At 36.6% G+C, this 19,800-nt stretch overlaps 1 protein-coding gene across 1 annotated transcript; it reads right to left on the bottom strand.

Annotated features, from left to right (window-relative positions):
* Window positions 1-16,958: 16,958 nt before the first annotated feature.
* On the bottom strand, window positions 16,959-18,238 carry LOC109218655. The gene is made up of 3 exons (XM_019383027.1): window positions 18,111-18,238; window positions 17,916-17,992; window positions 16,959-17,466 (listed from the first exon to the last, which is right to left on the bottom strand). The coding sequence occupies exons 1-3, from the start codon at window positions 18,196-18,198 to the stop codon at window positions 17,191-17,193; spliced, it is 441 nt and encodes a 146-aa protein (XP_019238572.1). The 5' UTR covers window positions 18,199-18,238; the 3' UTR covers window positions 16,959-17,190.
* Window positions 18,239-19,800: the final 1,562 nt, after the last annotated feature.

Genomic DNA, 19,800 nt, shown 5'->3' with positions numbered 1-19,800 from the left:
TTGAGACCTTCATTTTCATTCAGAGCTGAGTTATAAGAGGCTTGGAGAGAGGCATGAGATTTTTCTAAGGCCTTCACCTGGTCTTTAGAAGTTCGCAGATTTTCTTGGGTATAAGTCAAATTCTGCATCAAATCTCCAGCATAAACTTCTTTTTGACTTAAAAGAGCTCTCAGCTCTCTAATCTCTTCACTTGATTTAGATAATTGTTCTGAGAAAGAAGACTCGAGACGCTCTCTTTCTTTCTCAGCCTGACTTGAAGAAGCCTTGACAACTGCAAGCTCTGAAGTTAATGTTCTCACCTACTGTTCCAAGTTATTCTTACTTTCTTGTAAATCTTGTATTGTTATTTGAGCACTATCAAATTGGTCCTTCCAATTAACTGCTTCCAACTGAAAGTCACGAGCTTCCCTCTCTGAATCAAGAACAGCCTTTTCAGAGTCACGTGCCACCTTCTCTAATAAAGAAATTCTGCTCATCAGCTCTGTACCAATAAGGTTGGCCTGAAAATGATAAGGAAAGAAAAATTAGAATTCTAGAAAAATTCTGGCAAAATTAAAGAAAGAAGGGGCATACCTTCAAGGTGGAATGAACTATGTCGTTCATCAGAGTCAGGCAGCTATGGCTATTCATTTTTTCTTTCTCAATTGGGCCTATTAAAGGTTCAAGCCAAACATCCGCTTGACCGGATTTCTTCAAAAGGCTGTTGTTAGCAGGCACTTCAATAGTCACGCTCCTCATAGCAATCCTTTTACTTGTAGAACCCGCTTCCACATTGTGGACAGTAGAAGGAGGAGCAGTAGAAGAAGTAAAAACAGCAGCGGGAGGTACGGAAGAAGTTGGAGCAGATAAGGAAGGAACCAAAGGTACGACAGAAGAAGGAAGGGAAGGAACTGAAGATATGGGAGTTGAAGAGGAAGATAGGGGAGGTTCATCCAAAACGGGTCCTAACTCGCCATACTCAAAACCACTAACGAAAAGCTGGTTAATCGACTCATGAATATCATGAGGAGTAGCAACATCATCATCAGAGAAGAGATTAACAGGCCCGGTAGGAGAAAGATGATGAGAAACTTCAGCTTCATCAGAGACGATACGTCTCCGAACTCTTGGCCTTTTCACCAAGGAACCATCCTCCTCTTCTTCGTCGGAGCTATCATCGTCTGCGGTTTTTCTTTTCAGAAGAATATCCTGGGCACTTTCTAAAGAAAGTTGGGTTCCTAAATGAGAAGCTGCAACTGCTTCAGCAGTAACACCTCGAATAGCAAAACTTGACAAAGAGAAAATTGAAAGTTAAAGGCAATAAAGGAAAAATTTTACATATCAGAAAGACAAAAACTCATACCGTGAGTCTTTACTTTCCAACCATGATGATTAGAAATAAATTTCCAAGACCTAGCCTCCATAGGAGCGATCTTCAACAATTTATCTACCCAACCACGAAAATTGGGAATGTTCTCCACAACTCCCATGGTTGCTAAAAAAAAGAGGAAACAAAGTTAAAGAAATTTGTAAATTCGAAAGAAAGAGGTACAGGAGAGATGAGAGACTTACGTGCAAAGTTTCACTTCTCAGGGAAGGGAACGTTTTGTTCACCCACTAAACCAACTGTGGGGGCAGCAACAAATCGGGCATACCAGCCACGATCCTTATCATCTTCTAGGCTCACCAAAACCCTCTTACTCCTAGCCACTAAGGTAAAGACGCCATTACGAAAAAGTCTAAGGGAGTATAGATGAATTAGGTGGGAGAAGGTGAAATCAACGTTTGCCAAATTGGCCAGATGCCTTAAACAAGCAACAACCCTCCATACAAGCGGGCCAATCTGTGCTAAACAAACTTTGAAGAAACGACAGAAATCGAGAATTACTGGGTCGATAGCTGGTTTAAACCCAAGAGTAAAAGGGTATGTGTAAACGAAAGAGAGTCCGGTAATATATGAAGTAATCCTCTGATTTGGATTGGGTATTACAATGGGAAAATCGTTACTCCAGTGACAATCTTTGCGAACTATGGGAGCTAAAATCTCTGTAATCATAGTGGGGTAAGCATCAGCACGATCTAAACCAGAAATTTGGGTCTGAAGTGATTGTCTATCGTGCTGAAAAGATAAATCGTTAGGGACTATTTCTTCTACCAAGGGTTCCTGTAATGGTTCAGAGGCCTCCTTGCTCTTAGAAGATGATTTTTGAGTAAAAGAACCTCTAGTTCTAGAGGAAGAACCAGGACTAGGAGAAGGCATGGCAGAACCACCACCACGAGAGGATCCTAAGCTACGAAGTCTCCCACCCCTTCTATGTCTAACAGGGGCATTGGGAAAATTGCCTAAAATAGGAACTCTCTTAGGGTTAGGGTTCGAAGAAGACATGATGAGGAAGAAAAAGAAGTAAACAGAGATTCGAACAATTCAAGTGTTCAAGGAAAAAGTTTTATGTGGTAAAAGGTGAAAGGAAAAATTGAATTTATACTGATGGGCGACCGTCAAAAGTAAAAACGCAGTAATGGAAGGATCACAATAATGGTAACTGATACTTCATGAATAGTGGAGCCGAAAAAACAGCCTGAAAAAGTGTTGTAAACTGTGGAACCAATAAGAAGATGACATGTGTTTAAAGCATTAAATGGAAGTGACAATTAAAGCGTCAACTCTATCAGAACATTAATGGTGACAAAAATTCTCCTTTGATGAATTCCACTTCCCAAATATTCAAACTGACGAATAAATGGAAAGTGGGGGGACTATCTGTATTGGGGAAAATTGTATTTATATATATATGGTGACGTGTCATGACACGTAGACTGATCAAACAGTCAAAGAATTAAGGTTGGTTAACAGACACGACCAACAACAGATACGAGCAAGTTAAATGAAGAAGGCACGAGCAGTCATACAAATAATTCAACGCTCATACCTATTCAAGACATTTAAAGGTCAAAGATCGAGAAGAGTCAAAGGAATGAATCTGACAGCAAAAAAGAGCCCAGATACAACATTTAATGAGTATCAAATACTAGAAACGTTAGAGAATATGTATTTAATGTATATGATTGCATAATGTAACATTTAAGGTCATTAATTACCCATAATTGTCTTATTATGACAAAGGTAAAGTCTGTATTCCCAAAACAGCTATAAAAGGGAAAGTCACAAACAACTGAAAGGACACGAAAAAACACTACTAGAATATACTTTGATTTATTTGCTTTCTGATTATATTATTCAAAAATTTCTTTCTTATATACTTTTTTCGGATTATCAGTAACCCGAGTTCTTCTAAATTCAAGCTTTGACCTAAAATCTAATTTTTGGTTAAACAGGGGTCTTTTAGCAGGCCGTTCAGGCTCTTGGTGGACCTGAATCGTTTTACCAAACCATGTCGTGTAACTAGGCTCTAGCTCACCTTTGGATAGATCCCTTACCCGAGTCTTTGGCTCTAGAAACCTACACTGATTCCAAATGTGACGAACTTTTGCTTCTGGGAACACAGCTTTTGGACCCAATTCGATGACTTGTCGGCTCAGATCTTCATCATGTGGGATAGTTGAAACCTGCCTAGCTGGCGTAGCACCCTGTGCGGAGCATATGGCTGGATGCTCCGGAGGCCCATTAAGAGAAGATAACACACCTCGGCTGACATGTAAATGACTTCAGTGACCGAGAGCACACCGAATGTCCACTCAATTTTGCTTGAAGTTAAGGAGCTCAAGTGTGCAAACCAGTCCTCCGTACCTTCTGGAAATTCATGACCCTCTAACCGGTTTCCATGTTCTTCAATACAGTTTAGACCGGTCATACCATAGTTCATGTACCCTGGACGGTGGCAAAGATGTTCTTGTATCCAGAGTTGTATAAGCATGTTACAGCCCTCAAAAAATTTTCCTCCTTCTCGGCAAACAGTTAGAGCTCGATAAATCTCTGCTAAGATCATTGGAACAAGAGTGCCAGTAGCCTTTTTAGTCATGACAGCGACCATTCCCATGAGGCCCAATTCTATATTTCCATCCTTTCTTGGGCAAATTAAGACACCCAAGAATGCCACTATGAAAGCCAGTCCCAGACGTGCTTCCCGTTTATCTTTGTTCCCCGAATGAGTTAGACCAGTATCCGGAGATTCAAAATCGTGGGGATCCCCATAACGCCGGTACAAGAAGTAGAATGTACAAAATCCCTCAGATAATTTTCCGTCTTTAACCTCTCGACTGATGCTCAAAAGATCCAAAAACTTATGAGGAGTCACTGCTCTTGGTGCTACTGGGTACCGACTTCTGAGATTCCCACTAAGACCAGCATAGCCCGCTATTTCTTCCAGCGTGGGGTTAGCTCAAAGTTAGAAAAATGGAACACATTATGTGTCGGATCCCAAAAAGGTACTAAAGCCTCAATTATATCCAACCTCGGTTTAATCTTCAGAAGACCGACAAGACCGCCCAAAACTTTTACCACAGTATCTCTGCTGACTTTCCCTAAGTCGTTCCACCACATATAGAGTTCTAGTGGAATCTCTTCAATGACTGTGAAAGGTTCATTTTCAATTGTGCTCATCCTGCACATTTATTTAGAGTGATTGGTTAAAAAGAAAGCCATGATTTATTTTGACTTGAAAGAAAATAATTAGTTTTTTTTCCAAAAATTTTTCATTTTAAAACAAAGACCGTCGTTGCAAATACGGTCCTTCAGCACCTCAGGGAAGAAGATTTTAGGGTTGTGTCTGCTAATTGGCCAAAACTTGAAAAAGGTACCATAGGTGGCTATTCTTGCAAAAGCAGCCTTCCGGCGTCCTTTTAGGGACATTTTGGCTATTTACACAAGAACGACATTACCCAACTTATTTATGACAAGATGAAAACATTTTTTGTTCTTTTTGCGTTATTTTTGGAAAAAAAGGAGTTGGACCCGGTGAGGGTTGCCTACGTAACCCACATCCGGTGGGAATCAAACTTGCGTAGTTCGGGCAGTTTTGACATAATGAAAAATTCGGCAGAGTTTCGGTACTTTTTGGACACCGGGTTTTCAAAAATGGGTAATTATCTCTCTCATACCTCAACTTTGATTTTTCCAAACTTTCTCCATTATTTTAGAAGCCGGTAAACATGCAATCCGGAGCAAATAAATGCACAAATAGCAAGTAAAATGCATCAAGATGGTCTTTTTGATTTCGGGTACACCTGTCCTAGACGGACCCAACCCCTGTGTTGAGTCCCCTAAATAAAATGCACGTGATGCAAACAAGCGTTCCTACTAGGGATTCGGCATGAGGTTTTGTTATACTAGGTTTAAAACCCTGGGTGTATTGTTCTAGATCTGGCTTACCCGAGCGGACAGCTCGAGCCTAGGGGGGCAGCGTACCGGGAATACAGAAGCTTCACCGGCTTTGCAACTTGTCCGAACCTCATTCTAAAATTGGGATATGACTCTAATAGAAAAGAAGTTACACGAAGTGCACACTTCCCAGATGATTTAGAAGACTCAGAGAGAAGAGGGTTTCGTAACAGTTTATATACAGTTCAAGCAATATCAAAGCGGTAAAAAGCAGCATTTAGCACATTAGGTTCAAACATGTAAAATCAGATAATAAATAAAGCCAACTATAACAGTTACTCTAAGCTCGAATTCTTAAACCCTGAACAAAAGTTCTGGGTTCTTCTCCCCAGCAGAGTCACCAGAGCTATCACACCTCCTTTTTACCCACCCGAGGGGGTATATAAGGGAGTTTTTCCAATTAAAGTGACATTATTCAAAATGGAATTATTTTATTTATATCATAGTCGCCGCTTGAAATAGTTTATTTGGTATCCCAAGTCACCTATTTATATAAAATCCCAAATCGAGGAACTTTTCGACTTTATTCAAAAGTCTTGCGAAACCAGAAATTCTAGATAAGGAATTCTATTAACCCGGGAGAAGGTGTTAGGCATTCCCGGGTTCCGTGGTTCTAGCACGGTCGCTTAAACTGTTATCAATTGGCCTATTATCTGATTAACAACATATTTTAGCCTATTGTGCATTTTAGTTTTTGTAAGTGCTTTTAATTATTTTAGGAAGATTCAATGTCATTTAAAACACGTCGTAAACCACGCTACATGAAATGCACCCGCGGCTCACGACACATTCTATTTAACATTGTTGAGAATTGAAATTGGGTCACATGAAATGTACACCCGGATTTTGTAATTGAAAATCATAACTACGTCAGGGGAACCGTAACCGTAGCTATGATGAATTATTTAAAGAGCGCGCCTAAAGCAACTATGAAGGTTCAAATTAATAACAACATTTATGAGGACACGGAGAGTTTAATTGATGGCACACCTCAATTTTTACAAGGATTAACTCTTGAATTAATTTCATGAGGGCCATGGGTTAAAGGGGTTTTGTTTGGCATGGCACACCTAATAGATTTAAAAGGGGGTTTTATTATTCGAAGTTGTTAGAATCGGGTTACATGAAATGCATCCCCGAATTTTAGTAATAGCCGTGATAATTATGTAATTAACGCGCCTAAAGCAAACTACGATTGTCTAAGATGATTTAATACTAGGTTAATATTAATGGGAGGGCCATAGCTTGGGGATTTGGTTAGTGTATGGCTCACCTCGAATTATTTTTTAAAGGATTAATGCTCCATTGGGCCTAACGATATTCTTAGCACAATTAGAGCTCTGTCTAACCCACCCAGTTATAGGCATGTTTTGGGGTTAATAAGTTGGGCATTTAATCAGCTAAGAGGATTTTGGGTCAGCAGGCAAACCCCATATCATTATAGCTAAAAATTGAGAAACAAGGCCCTTTATTATCCAAATCCAGGCTGACCTTAGGACCCAAAATTATTNNNNCTTGGCTGATACAACAGTTACTGAAATTACCATTAGTACTAACTTGTTACATAACTCTAGTCCATACAAACCCTTCAATGATAAAGATGTTTCTAAATTAAAAACAGAACCTAGGTTTTACACTTTGACCCATTGAACTTCTTTGAAATAGAGGGCCAAAACTGGACAGAACATATTGACATTCATCATCAAGCCTTTTCAACTAAATCACTACACAAGCATGAAAGTCCCTAATCAGTTCACCAATGTCACAGTAGATCCAGAATTTTAGAACAAAACTAAGTACATCATTGTTAAAAGAACAGTAGAAGGAGATGAAAGAAACTACATAGAGAAAAAGAAAGCTGAAACATGAAGTTTACAAATGACATTCATATTATAAACACACATTTAGATAGCATGTACATGGCTTCATTAACACATCCGAAATACACTTAACAGCATGCTTGTGATTCACATCATCACCCAAGTTTAAGGAGTACCTGGATATTGAAAGAAAGCAAAAGGGGATGAGGATTTCAGCAAGCAATGAAGTAGGAAGAAATCAGCAGCTCAAACAGCAATATTCAACTTCTTACACCATCTTTAAATCCAGAAAAATAGAAATCCTTCAAAACTTTGAGGCTCTTACTAAGAGAGGAAACCCAAGGAACAAATCTAAACCATTCTTAACCAAATAATGCAGAGACCTTTTTTTTTTGTATTTTTTAAAGTCTGAACTTCTGATGTTTTTGTAGAACCTTTAGGCAGAAAAATGATGCTAAACTCTATTTTTCAGAACTTTTAGGGTAAGGAATAATGCTGGAAAAAAATGTCCCCCAGAGAGTGAGGGGGAGCTTTCTTTATATAGAGTGCTCCACAAATAGCATCTAGGCAATATTCTACCCTAAATTCCCTAGCTAGTACAACATTTCTGCAGAGGATAAAATATCCAACTGTCCATTTTCAGCATCTTTTGAAACCAATTTGGACAACTGGTACACTTTCTAGAACATTCTGATATTTTTCAATGTAAAAGTCCAGTTTTAACCTTTTAAAATCTGCTAATTTTATTTTTTACCTAAACTTTTTGGTTCAGTTAGGTCCCTAAGATTCCTATTTGTTGGCAAACCAGAACCAACATCACAAGACCAAAGTTAACACACACGAAAAGATCAAAGGAATATACTATTGAGCAAACAACCTTTAAATTAAACCTAAAATCAATTGACATGAACAGAATAAAAAATGAAACAAACATAGAAGAAAAAACTTAAACCTAATACATCAGAAATGAAACAAGCACAGAAGAAAACAATTTAAACCTAATACATCAGAAATGGAACAAAGACAGAAGGAAAATTTAAACCTAATACTTAGCATGAGTTTCAAAAGAAAATTATTAAACCTAAACAAGAAAAACCTGAACCTACGGACAAGTAATGAAATCAGCAATTAAAGAAAGAAAAGAGAACCTAAATCATGCGGCTAAATCAGTAAAAGAACCAATGAAAAAAGAAACAAAACCTTAATTTAAATTAACCCGACTTAATTATCCTAAATGCATCGAACTATTTTTTAATTAAAACGATTAACTAAGTAAACTTATTTTATTGAAACTCAAACAAGCCAACAAAGTAAGCTAGACTGATACCTAAATGATAAAAATAAAATAACTAACTAAAGAAAAGTAGAGAAGAAAGAGAAACGACCTGATTTTGGCCGGAAAACTTGAACAAACAGAACAAATCAAAGGGCGATGGTATTTGACGAAGCTTGGCCGGTTAGTGCTGACTTGGTCGGAATCCGGTAGGTTTTGAAATCAACCAAAACTAATGCTAATCGATTGTTCTTGTCAAGAACAATCGATTGGCATAAACTTTGGCTCAAATCGATCCTCCGAACCCGTTGAAACCAGATTAGGAACAGATTAGGGCTTTTCAATTTTCTTTTGGAATCTCGGATTTGAGAATTGACAGTGTTAAGGGTGATTTGAGGGAAATTGGTAGTGGATTTGGGAAGAAGGGGTGATGAGGATCACCTAGAACGAATTTGGGGTGATTTGGAGGAGATTAGGGCTTGGGGTCCAATTTTAGATCTAAGATTTGAGAGGATTGAGAGGGATTCGAAGAAAGAGAGTTGGAGATACGGACTGAGGAGGTGAAGGGGGGTTCAGGGTGTAAATTTGGGGGTGCTTGGACCACCGGCGCCGCCTTGGGCGATTTCCAGCGGGTGGTCGACAGCGGAGCGGTGAGGGAATAAAGGGGCGGCTAGGGTTCGGTTCTTTGAGAGAGGAGAGAGACTGGGTGAGGATTTAATGGGGGGGGGGGCGGTTGGTCGCGTTAGGACAGTTATATGTAAAACGAAGGATCAGTTCCGGGCCGTTAGATCATAATGATTCAACGGTCGTGATGAGATCAGGGGCAAACTACGTCGTTTTGGTTTTAAAAAGGGCGGACCGGGTAAGGTGAGTTTTGGGCCTGGATCTGGGTAAAGGGGGTATTTGGGCTGGGTGGTTGGACCGAATTTGGGTATTAAAAATGGCCCAAACTCAAATTAAATCCCTTTTCTTCAATTAACCTCTTTTATTCCTTTTCTTTTCTCTTTATCTCTCTCTCTTTTTTCTTTAAATTAAAAGATCCTAAAAAAATAAAATCCTAATTTATCTAAATTGTAAAATTAAACCAACTATAATTAAATATCACTTAATTTAAATTAAAATAGAAAATTAATAAACTAAAAATTAAAAGATAAAAGATGTAAAAATGAGCTATTTTTTGGGATTTTCAAATTTCTATAAAATAAATAATTACTGATTAATCCTAAAAAATATAAAAACAGTTCCTAAATGCAATGCATGGTATTTTTTGGTATTTTTCATGATTTAAATAAAACTTAAACATGCAAAAAAATGCAAATAATTAAATAAAATTCTACAAAAATCCCTAAAATGGCAAATATAATAGAAAACCTATTTTCTTGGGATTTTATAGGAGTGTTTCGTATAGGGCAAAAATCACATGCTCACATTCACTATTGAAAAGAAGAATCAGAGGATTCATAGAGATAGTACACTCATAGTTTTCGTGCAACTCATATGATCTCGAATGTTACTTCTAATTTTACTTCCCGTTCGTTAGCCACTGTAGGTGCCACTTTCCCGGGTCGGACGCCATCTCCGACAACATGCCGGAATTGTTCCCGTCGTTTGTTGTTTTCGTCACAGATAGGGATGTAGATAATGATCCTTCTCACTTGCTAGAAATTTGCGGCCCATGGCTTCAATTCTATGATAAGAAGGGGCCCAAGCCCAAACACAATTCTATCAGAAGTTGGATTAAAATTGAAAATTGTGCAGGTCTTTTTTTTTTTTTTTAAATTAGCAATAGTTGAGCTGGAGCAGATTTATGGAAAATCTATCCATAAGTTATAGACACATACGGGATAAAAAAAAATTACACTATCGGTATAATTTAACTGATTGCAGATTTATAGCTGTATGCTATTACTTGATTTGTCAGGTTACCGTATCGGGTTATATGAGGAGTTTCTATTGTTGTAGATCAAAAATTTAACTGTGCAAAAATCAAGTAGGCGTTTGGACATGAATTCCAAAATAAATTTTTAAATTTGGAATGTCACTAAAATTTGAATTGAACATGAATTGTGTTTGATTATAATTTTTGCAAATTATTTGGATGTCTTTTTTTGCAAAACCATAAAATATGATTTATACCCCATAACTTGTAAAAACTATCAAAACCGCCCCAATTTAATTATCCTACTTGAAATAAACAATCAAACATGCTATTGTTAATCTGTTATCATATTTTGCTTTACTTCAATATACTAAAGATGCAAAATCAGTATCACATTTCTAACATAGTCCGCTTCCCACTACTACTACCAGTACTTTTATTCATATTTACAGGCACAGTACCAACATGATAGTCGTCACAAGAAAAGGGTTCATTATCCGCTGCAGTAGCTTCATCTGATCGTCGAGGGAAAACAGGTGGGTAGTTGTAGGTTAATAATTGATTGGGTCATTTTATAAATTTTAAAAATATAGGATAAATTTGTAAAATTAAAAACTAGTGAAAATGCATTTTCAATTGAAAAACTGGTAAGACCCAGTTTTTCAAATTTGAAAATACATTTTCAAGTGAAATTGAAAAAATTGGTAAGATATTGATAACCAAACATTGTTTTGAAAAAACAATTGGAAAAAAGAAAAAATTTTGTATATCTAAACGGGCTCTAAGCTCATTACTAATGCACATAAGTTAAACTCATCATTTGAAATAAGACTCCAAAATAAAAGGTAAAAGAAATTCCGCAAAGCTGGTTATGCTATGAGTCATTTATTTATTAATATAATAGTAATAAACTAAAACTTCGAACGAAAAGGTCATTCTTGTTATGTCACTGTGTGAAATTCTTTTTGCTAATAATAAATACACATTGCAACATCGGCATGCATTAATACTTGATCTTGTTGGACTTATATTGGGCCTTGTATATTTGGGCTTTGTAATTATATAGTTGAGTCAAATATCTATATTTTGGGCCTGGATATATACATTTTGAGTTTCCGGGTTGGAGACCTACGGGTCATTATGTAAGAACATCAGAAACTCTTTTCTCTGTGGAACCTTCTTCTTCTAGTTTGGATTTCCAATTTCTTCACCATTTTTGCTTGTTTTCATGCAATCTAACATGGTATCAGAGCATTATCACCAAAGGCCCAACGTATTTGTCAATTTTTAGTACCTTAATCCCCTTGTTTCTTCCTATTTCCAGAAAATTCGAAAAACCCTAGTTTCTTCTTTTTCAATTTTTTTCGAAGATTCTAGCCAAATTATATGATGAATCCAGTGTTTTTCGAAGCTTATTGTGACTGAAGTTCGTGATTTAGCGGTAGTTTTCTTCAAATTAAGGACTCAATTTGTGGTTGCTTGGTGGTACTCAACAACGACGAGTTTGGTGGATTTATTGCTCCTGTTGTTCGAAGAATTCTTCTGCTGTTATGGTAATTTTTCTTCCTTCATTTTACAGGTCTCTTTGAAATTTATCGTCTATGCCCTAGTTTTTCTCTTTACTCATGGAAAATGAAAATGTTGCAACCGCCTCTGAAATCCACCCTAACACCCCCACTTTCACTCAAACTGAATTTGTTTTACCTCCTTCTCACCCATTCTATCTTCATCCTTCTGACAATCCTGGTATTGTTCTCGTGACAAAACAATTCAATGGGGAATGTTTTGGAGCCTGGAGAAGAGGCATTATCATAGCTTTGGGGGCAAAGAAGAAATTAGGGTTCATTAATGGGAGTTATGTCCAGCCCTCTCCCGATTCTCCTTTGTTTGAACACTGGGAACAGTGTAATAACATGATAATCAGCTGGATTCTTAATTCCTTAGATCCCGACATTTCACAAAGTGTTATATACTCTAAGTCTGCTAAGAGTCTATGGGATGAATTGAACCAAAGGTATGGGCAAGCGAATGGTGCTAAGATGTATGAAGTTCAAAAAGACCTAAGCACTATATCTCAAGGTTCTTCTGATGTAGGAAGTTATTTCACTAGGGTTAAAAGACTTTGGGATGAAATGGAGTCACTTGATGCTGATTCTTTTTGTGTTTGCGAATGCAAATGTGGAGGTAAACACAAAATGATAAAAAAGATGGAAAATCAGAAATTGATGCAGTTTTTGATGGGTTTGAATGAGGTGTTCAACAATGCTAGAGGAAATATTCTGATGATGCAGCCACTTCCTGAAGTTGGCAAGGCCTATTCTCTAGTTGTTCAAGACGAGAAGCAGCGAGGGATTCACAATGTCCCTGGTTTTCAGTCTGAATCTGCAGCTTTCACTGCTAGGTCGAATGGTCATACCTATACTCCAAAACCACCACAAACCACAAATTTCACACAAAGATATACTTTTAACAATCCAAATCCAAGTCTCAACAACCAGAAGGGAGGATATGATCCAAAAAGGCCCTATTGCAGAAATTGTAAAAAGACAGGACATATAATTGAGAAGTGCTTCAAGTTACATGGGTTTCCACAACCTCCAAAATCAGGGAACAAGAATATCCGAGTTGCTGCACCTGTCCATTCATCTTCTGATGCTAAGCTTGACCAGTCTCATGAGAATAACACCAACATCATCACACCTGATCAATACAAGCAGCTCATGACTATCCTTCAACATGTTCAAGTTGGTTTTGATGATTCTCAAAGCCAATCTACCACAGCTAATTTTGCAGGTATTTTTGCTTTTTCTGCTCATCTGATGAGTTGTGGTAATTGTACTTGTTTAAGTAGTGTTCTAACTTCTGAAACCTGGATATTAGATTCTGGAGCATCAGATCACATGACCTTTAACAAATCTTTGCTTACAAATATAACAACTTTATCTGTTCCCTACCTCATCACATTACCCAATGGGTATAAAGTCAAAGTGACCTCAATTGGTTCTGTCAAATTAAACTCTTTAGTTATTCTGTCCAAGGTGCTATATGTGCCTACTTTTAAATACAATCTCATTTCAGTCCACAAGTTATTAGTTGATACTTTATCATTGCTATGTTTTTCTCAACATGCTTGTTTTCTACTACAGGGCCCTTCTCTGAGGATGCCATTGGTACTTGGTAAGATGGCTGAAGGGCTCTATCTTTACAACTCCAGCATACAATCTTCAGTGACACCTTCTGGATCCTCATCAACCTCTCATTGTCCTGCTTTAATTCCCTTTTCTGTTCATGAAAACACATTAAGTGCAAATAAGTCCCAACTTTTGTGGCATAATAGGTTGGGACACCTTCCTTTTTCGAAATTACAGAAAATAAACTCTTTGAATGTACCATTTTCTAAGCAGCCTTTCATTTGTGATATATGTCCACTTGCTAGACAACAAAGAAATTCTTTTCCTGATAGTAATTCTCATTCTTCACATATATTTGATCTCATTCATGTGGATGTTTGGGGTCCTTATCACACTGCCACACATAGATCTTATAGATATTTTCTCACAATTGTGGATGATTGTAGTAGGAACACCTGGACACATCTCTTAAGTAATAAGGGCAATGCTCTGTCCATTCTAAAATCTTTCTTCTCTATGGTTGAAACTCAATTCAACACCAAGATCAAGACCATTCGAACAGATAATGCTTTGGAACTTGGTACCAGTCATGAAGCTACTCAATTTTTTCAGTCCAAAGGCATTCTACACCAAACATCTTGTCCTTATACGCCACAACAAAATGGAATTGTTAAAAGAAAACATAAACATTTGCTAGAAACAGCAAGAGCTTTACTTTTCCAATCCAAACTCCCAGTTTCATTTTGGGGAGATTGCATTCTAACAGCCACCTACTTAATCAATAGATTTCCTAGTAATTTCTTATCTGGCAAGACTCCTTATGAGATTTTAACTGGGGAGCAACCTTCTTACAACCACTTAAGAAGCTTTGGTTGTTTATGTTATGCAATGATTCCTAAACCCCATAGAAATAAGTTCTCTCCTCGGTCTAATGCTTGTGTCTTGTTGAGATACCCCCTGGAAAAAAGGCCTATAAACTTCTACAACTTTCTGATAAGAAAATCATTGTTTCTAGGGATGTTGTTTTTCATGAAGACATCTTTCCTTACTCAGAGACTCCTTCTTCCAATGTTTTATTTCCTGCTGCACCCATCTTCCATGATTCCACTTCACCACCTCCTTCATGTATTGCTCCTTCACTTACAGAGCATTGTCCTGTTACACCCTCTCCTTCTATTTTCACTCTTATCCCTTCTCCCCCACCCTCAAATCCTCCTCTTTCATCTTCTGATCTTGTGGCTTCCCCTGGAATGACATCTTCTGAACATGTCTCTTCACCTCCTTCACCTAATACACTTTCCTCCTCACTTCCTCTCACTTCAAGATACCCTTCCAGATAACATAATCCTCCCTCTTACTTATCAGATTATTTTTGTGGTGCCCTTCCTCCTCCTACTCTAACTTCCATTCCTGTTTCACCTAATTCTATATGCTTCAGTAGTCTAAGTTCAGTCAATCAGAGTTTGATTTGAACACTGTACATGAACCCTCCAGCTTTCATCAGGCAGTCTTGCATCCAGCTTGGCAGGCTGCTATGTTGAAGGAATTTGAGGCCCTTGAACTCAATCAAACCTGGGATATAGTCCCTCTCCCTGTAGGAAAGAAACCAATTGGTAACAAATGGGTTTATAAGATAAAACATAAAGCTGATGGTAGTATAGAGAGATTCAAAGCTAGGTTGGTGGTACGGGGTGATACCCAACAAGAGGGAATTGATTACAATGAAACTTTTTCCCCCGTGGTCAAAATGACCACTATCAGAACTCTCATAGCTGTGGCAGTCAAAAAGGGTTGGTCTATGTATCAATTGGACGTCAATAATGCTTTCTTACACGGAGACCTAGATGAAGAGATGTATATGAAAATACCCCAGGGCCTTAGTGTTTCTTCCCCTAACATGGTTTGTAAGTTGAACAAATCCTTATATGGGCTCAAGCAAGCTTCTAGGCAATGGTATTCAAAATTAAGTGATTCTCTTGTTTCTAAAGGCTACTCAGTTTCAAAAAATGATTACTCCTTGTTTGTCAAGTCTACTAGTTCTCATATTATAATTGTTGCTGTTTATGTTGATGATATTCTCTTGAGTGGTAATGATGAAGAGGAGATGAGTTCTCTCAAGTTATTTCTAGATGCTCAATTCAAGATAAAAGACTTAGGGTCTTTGCATTATTTTTTGGGTTTGGAAATTATCACTGAATCTGGAGGTGTTATCATCTGCCAAAGGAAATTTGCTTTGGACCTTTTATCTGAATTCAATTGTCTAGATTGTCATGCTGTTGCAAGCCCCTTAGATGTGAATCTGAAACTCTCTATTGAAGATGGGGAGCCTTTGTCTGATCCTTCCTTGTATAGGAAGCTTATTGGCAAACTGAATTTTCTAACAAATACCAGGCCTGATTTAGCTTTCTCTATACAATTGTTGAGTCAGTTTATGCATGCCCCTACTTCATCTCATCTTTCTGCTGCTTATCATGTACTTAAGTATGTCAAAGGTACTTTGGGACAGGGTTTGTTTATATTTCCTCTTTCTGATTTCTCCTTACATGCTTATTGTGATTCGGACTGGGCTTCTTGTCCTAATTCTCGGAGGTCTGTTAGTGGTTATTTGGTGTTACTTGGTGGTTCTCTACTCACATGGAAGTCTAAAAAGCAGCACACTGTCTCCTTGTCCTCCACCGAAGCTGAGTATCGTTCAATGCGTCGCGTTGTTGCGGAACTTGCTTGGCTTACCAGGTTGTTACATGACCTCTCTGTTACTTCTATTGTTCCAGTCCCTTTACATTGTGATAGTCAGTCCGCCATCTACATTGCTCGGAATCCGGTGTTTCATGAGCATACGAAACATATAGAGTTGGATTGCCATTTTGTTCGCGAGAAACTCCAAGATGGACTCATTTCCTTGTCATATGTTCCCAGCAAATTACAACTGGCCGATATGCTGACTAAGCCACTCACAGGGGTTACTCACAGATCTATTTTGAGCAAGTTGGGTGTGGCCAACCACCCTCCAACTTGAGGGGGGCTGTTGGACTTATATTGGGCCTTGTATATTTGGGCTTTGTAATTATATAGTTGAGTCAAATATCTATATTTTGGGCCTGGATATATACATTTTGAGTTTCCGGGTTGGAGACCTACGGGTCATTATGTAAGAACGTCATAAACTCTTTTCTCTCTGGAACCTTCTTCTTCTAGTTTGGATTTCCAATTTCTTCACCATTTTTGCTTGTTTTCATGCAATCTAACAGATCTTGACCGAAATTTCTTGGTTCACAAATATTCACGTGGTCAATTGATTTTTTGGCTTTACAAACTTGTTTTTAGTTTTACGACCCTATTTTTTTTTTTTTTACACATGAGAGATTTGCTTTTATATTTTCTTAAATTAAAAATTGTAAAGGAGCATGGTGTACAAATAACTGGTTGAGACCATGTTGATATTAGAATGTCCAATTTGGACCATATTAAAGCATTAGCCAATAAATATATAGTCTTAATTCATGTTTTGAGCAGTGGTATTTGTAACATAAGAAAAGGGTAACACGAATTAAAACTGTAACATTAACATTATTAACTATATAGTACAATGAGAAAGGAACAAGAAAAGAAAACTGCATGTAGCAAATGAAAACTTGAAAATCCTTTAGATCTTTGCTTGATTTTCCAATATTAGATACATAACGATATATAATTAGTTGTTTTCACAAGAGCATCTAACTATAAAGAGTAAAGAATATGATGATACGTCAAAAATTCAAGAATTGTGTAGCTCAGTTATTCTTTGGAGGGTGTGTTCTTGGCATGTGATAATCAGCACTGAATGCTGTGAAACTTCCTCTATTGACCTTCACATTATCAGAATGGCTATTTCTGCCATTTAATTTACTTTGCATTCTCAGTTTTCCCTGCCCTTTACTTGGCATGGCTTTAATTTTCTTAGTACTTTGCTTCATATTCCTTTGCTCCAACATTGTCTTTCTTCCTCCAACTCTGTCACTGGCAAATTGAATAGATGCTGGAGTTATACCTTCAAATTCAATAACTTCCTGGAATTTCAAGAAGTTTCACATGATTAATTACTAGAGTCTTGACAGGCAACAAGTAGTGAGTTAATTAACTATGAGTTTAACTTTATTAAAGAATTTTACACCGTCTGATCACTAAAGAGATCATTAATTTTCAAGTAAATGTTCGTAATAAATGGAACAAGTTACCTGAAAAATGAGTTTAATTATACCGTTAGTGCAACGAAATTTTTGCACGATCATATCACCGAAAAGATATTTACAGTAATTAAGCCTTTTAAAATGCAAGATTTATAATCTTGAAAAAAAATACGTTACCTGCTAGAATATATATAAGTATAATCTAATGGCATAAAATTATTTATATTGAAAGTATATATTATAAACCTGATAGTATTAGAATTCTTTACATTTTCACAATATATAAGTTAAACTCAATTATGACTAAAGGAGAAATAGCAAATGTATACCTTCTCCACACTAAGGTGGTTCCTTCCTGCCTTAACAATATCATTTCCAGCTTCATTGACCACAAAATTTTGTTTACCTGCAAAAATGCGTATATAAACAACTAATTAATGAGATTTCACCAAAAAGGAAAATTTTAAATTAAGAGAAATTATATACACTCATTGAAGGGTATGAAGAAAAGTAATCAGTTATACCTTTGTCAGTATGAGCAATAGCATCGTTTATGAATAGCAAAATGAAGAGCAGAACGAGCATAAAGCTACTAAAACTTAAGGACAGCATTTTGACCTCTTTATTTTGTTAAGGGTATGTTTGTCTGTCACTCTTCAACAAAGGAGAGGAAAAGCAGGAGATTTATAGAAAGTCCAGAGTCCAAAAAACCAAGTCAAATCCTTGGGTTATGAACTGCTAACTTTTTGTTGATATAAAAATGGTTTAGGGTACAAGAAGCACCTGGGGAAATTCAAAGCCTGATCGAATACAAAGAGGATAATATTTAAAAAATGAAATATGATTTTGTTAGAATATAAACTAGACTCTTCATAAAATATTAGACAAGGCACGGAAAGGATGAAAAATGGAGAAAAATATTAACTACACTAATAATATATAGAAAACACTACTCTTAGCTAACATATTACGTACAAGACGGTGTTTGTAGGTGCTAAGAAACACTTTTATATTTACAACTATTAAATGCTTTCATACACTATGTATTTGGTTAGATTGGTATATAGTAAAACGAAAGATCATGCACCTAAGATAACTAAAAAAAGCAAATGAGATTAATTATCAGTAAAATATTTTAAGTTTAATTACTATTTCCACCAGATTTTTTTCTGAGTTAGTTCCAAATGTTAGGTAAAAGAGTTAGCTCCAAATGTTAGGTAAAAGAGGCACTATTTCAAGATTATAAAATTTGTGTTTTAACACATGTATACATTCTTGGTAAAATGGGTAAACTTAATTCTTGTCAAAGAACTTGATCCAACCCCTAATATTATTTATGCGAATTTTGTTAATTTAAACATGAGAATTGAGGACTTTTGTCAAAGCCAAAAGAATGCGTTTAGTATGAAATTGCGTGATCCACCAGTATAAATATATATAAAAATAAAAGGTATGGTGATTAACGGACAGAATTTAATTTAAGGAGAAGAACATGGGCAAGTGGTAAATTTCCTTGAATCACTCAATCTATATATCATGCTCGATAATACGATGAAAAAAAAATAAAAATCATGCTTGATAATATAACCCTTTGTAACTTTACAGTTAGGTTTTTAACAAGCAAGTCCATAACACGAGGGAACGGTTTCCCATTATTTTTTTACCCTAAGTGAATTTTTGTTTTTTTATTTTGGTCTAAAATAAGTGAAATTTCATATAATCAAGAAAGAATTAACTTTGTGTTTTCAAATTTTGCCGTTATTTACATATCCCAGTGTCAAGTTAACAATATGCAAATTTTAATTATGGGCAATTTGGTCAAAATACCTTTTTTTTTTAAGAGTTACTTCCTCCGGTCCATAATAAGTAACCAATTTGCCTTGGGCACACCCATTAAGAAAATACAAAATTTTTAGACAAAAATAGTTAGTGTGACTAAACCACCCTTAATTAAATGTTGTTAATGTGAGGAGTAAAAGACTTTTTAGGAATATTGTACATAAGGGTAATTTGGAAAAACAAATTAAATTTTTTCTTGATTATATAAATGGACACTTATTTTGGACCAAAATAAAAAGCAAATTGGTCACTTATTGTGAACCGGAGGGAGTAGTATCTTTTTTTTAGGGATGTGCCAAAGGCCAAAAAGTCACTTATTATGGATTGGAGGGAGTATTTAGTGGCTTTTCCTGGTTCACGTTTGTGGTAAACAAG

Source organism: Nicotiana attenuata, unplaced genomic scaffold (assembly GCF_001879085.1).
Source record: "Nicotiana attenuata strain UT unplaced genomic scaffold, NIATTr2, whole genome shotgun sequence".
Lineage (NCBI taxonomy): Eukaryota > Viridiplantae > Streptophyta > Magnoliopsida > Solanales > Solanaceae > Nicotiana > Nicotiana attenuata.
Note: the sequence above shows the minus strand (reverse complement) of the source record. Positions and strands in the feature narration are given on the sequence as shown.

Bases quoted from the DNA above. Each gene is read 5' to 3' on its own strand.
- LOC109218655 (XM_019383027.1), bottom strand. From the start codon at position 18,198: ATGCTGTCCTTAAGTTTTAGTAGCTTTATGCTCGTTCTGCTCTTCATT. The intron at 17,993-18,110 runs GTATAACTGATT...GCATTTTTGCAG, and splicing joins TATTGCTCATACTGACAAAG to GTAAACAAAATTTTGTGGTC. The intron at 17,467-17,915 runs GTATACATTTGC...TTGAAATTCCAG, and splicing joins ACCACCTTAGTGTGGAGAAG to GAAGTTATTGAATTTGAAGG.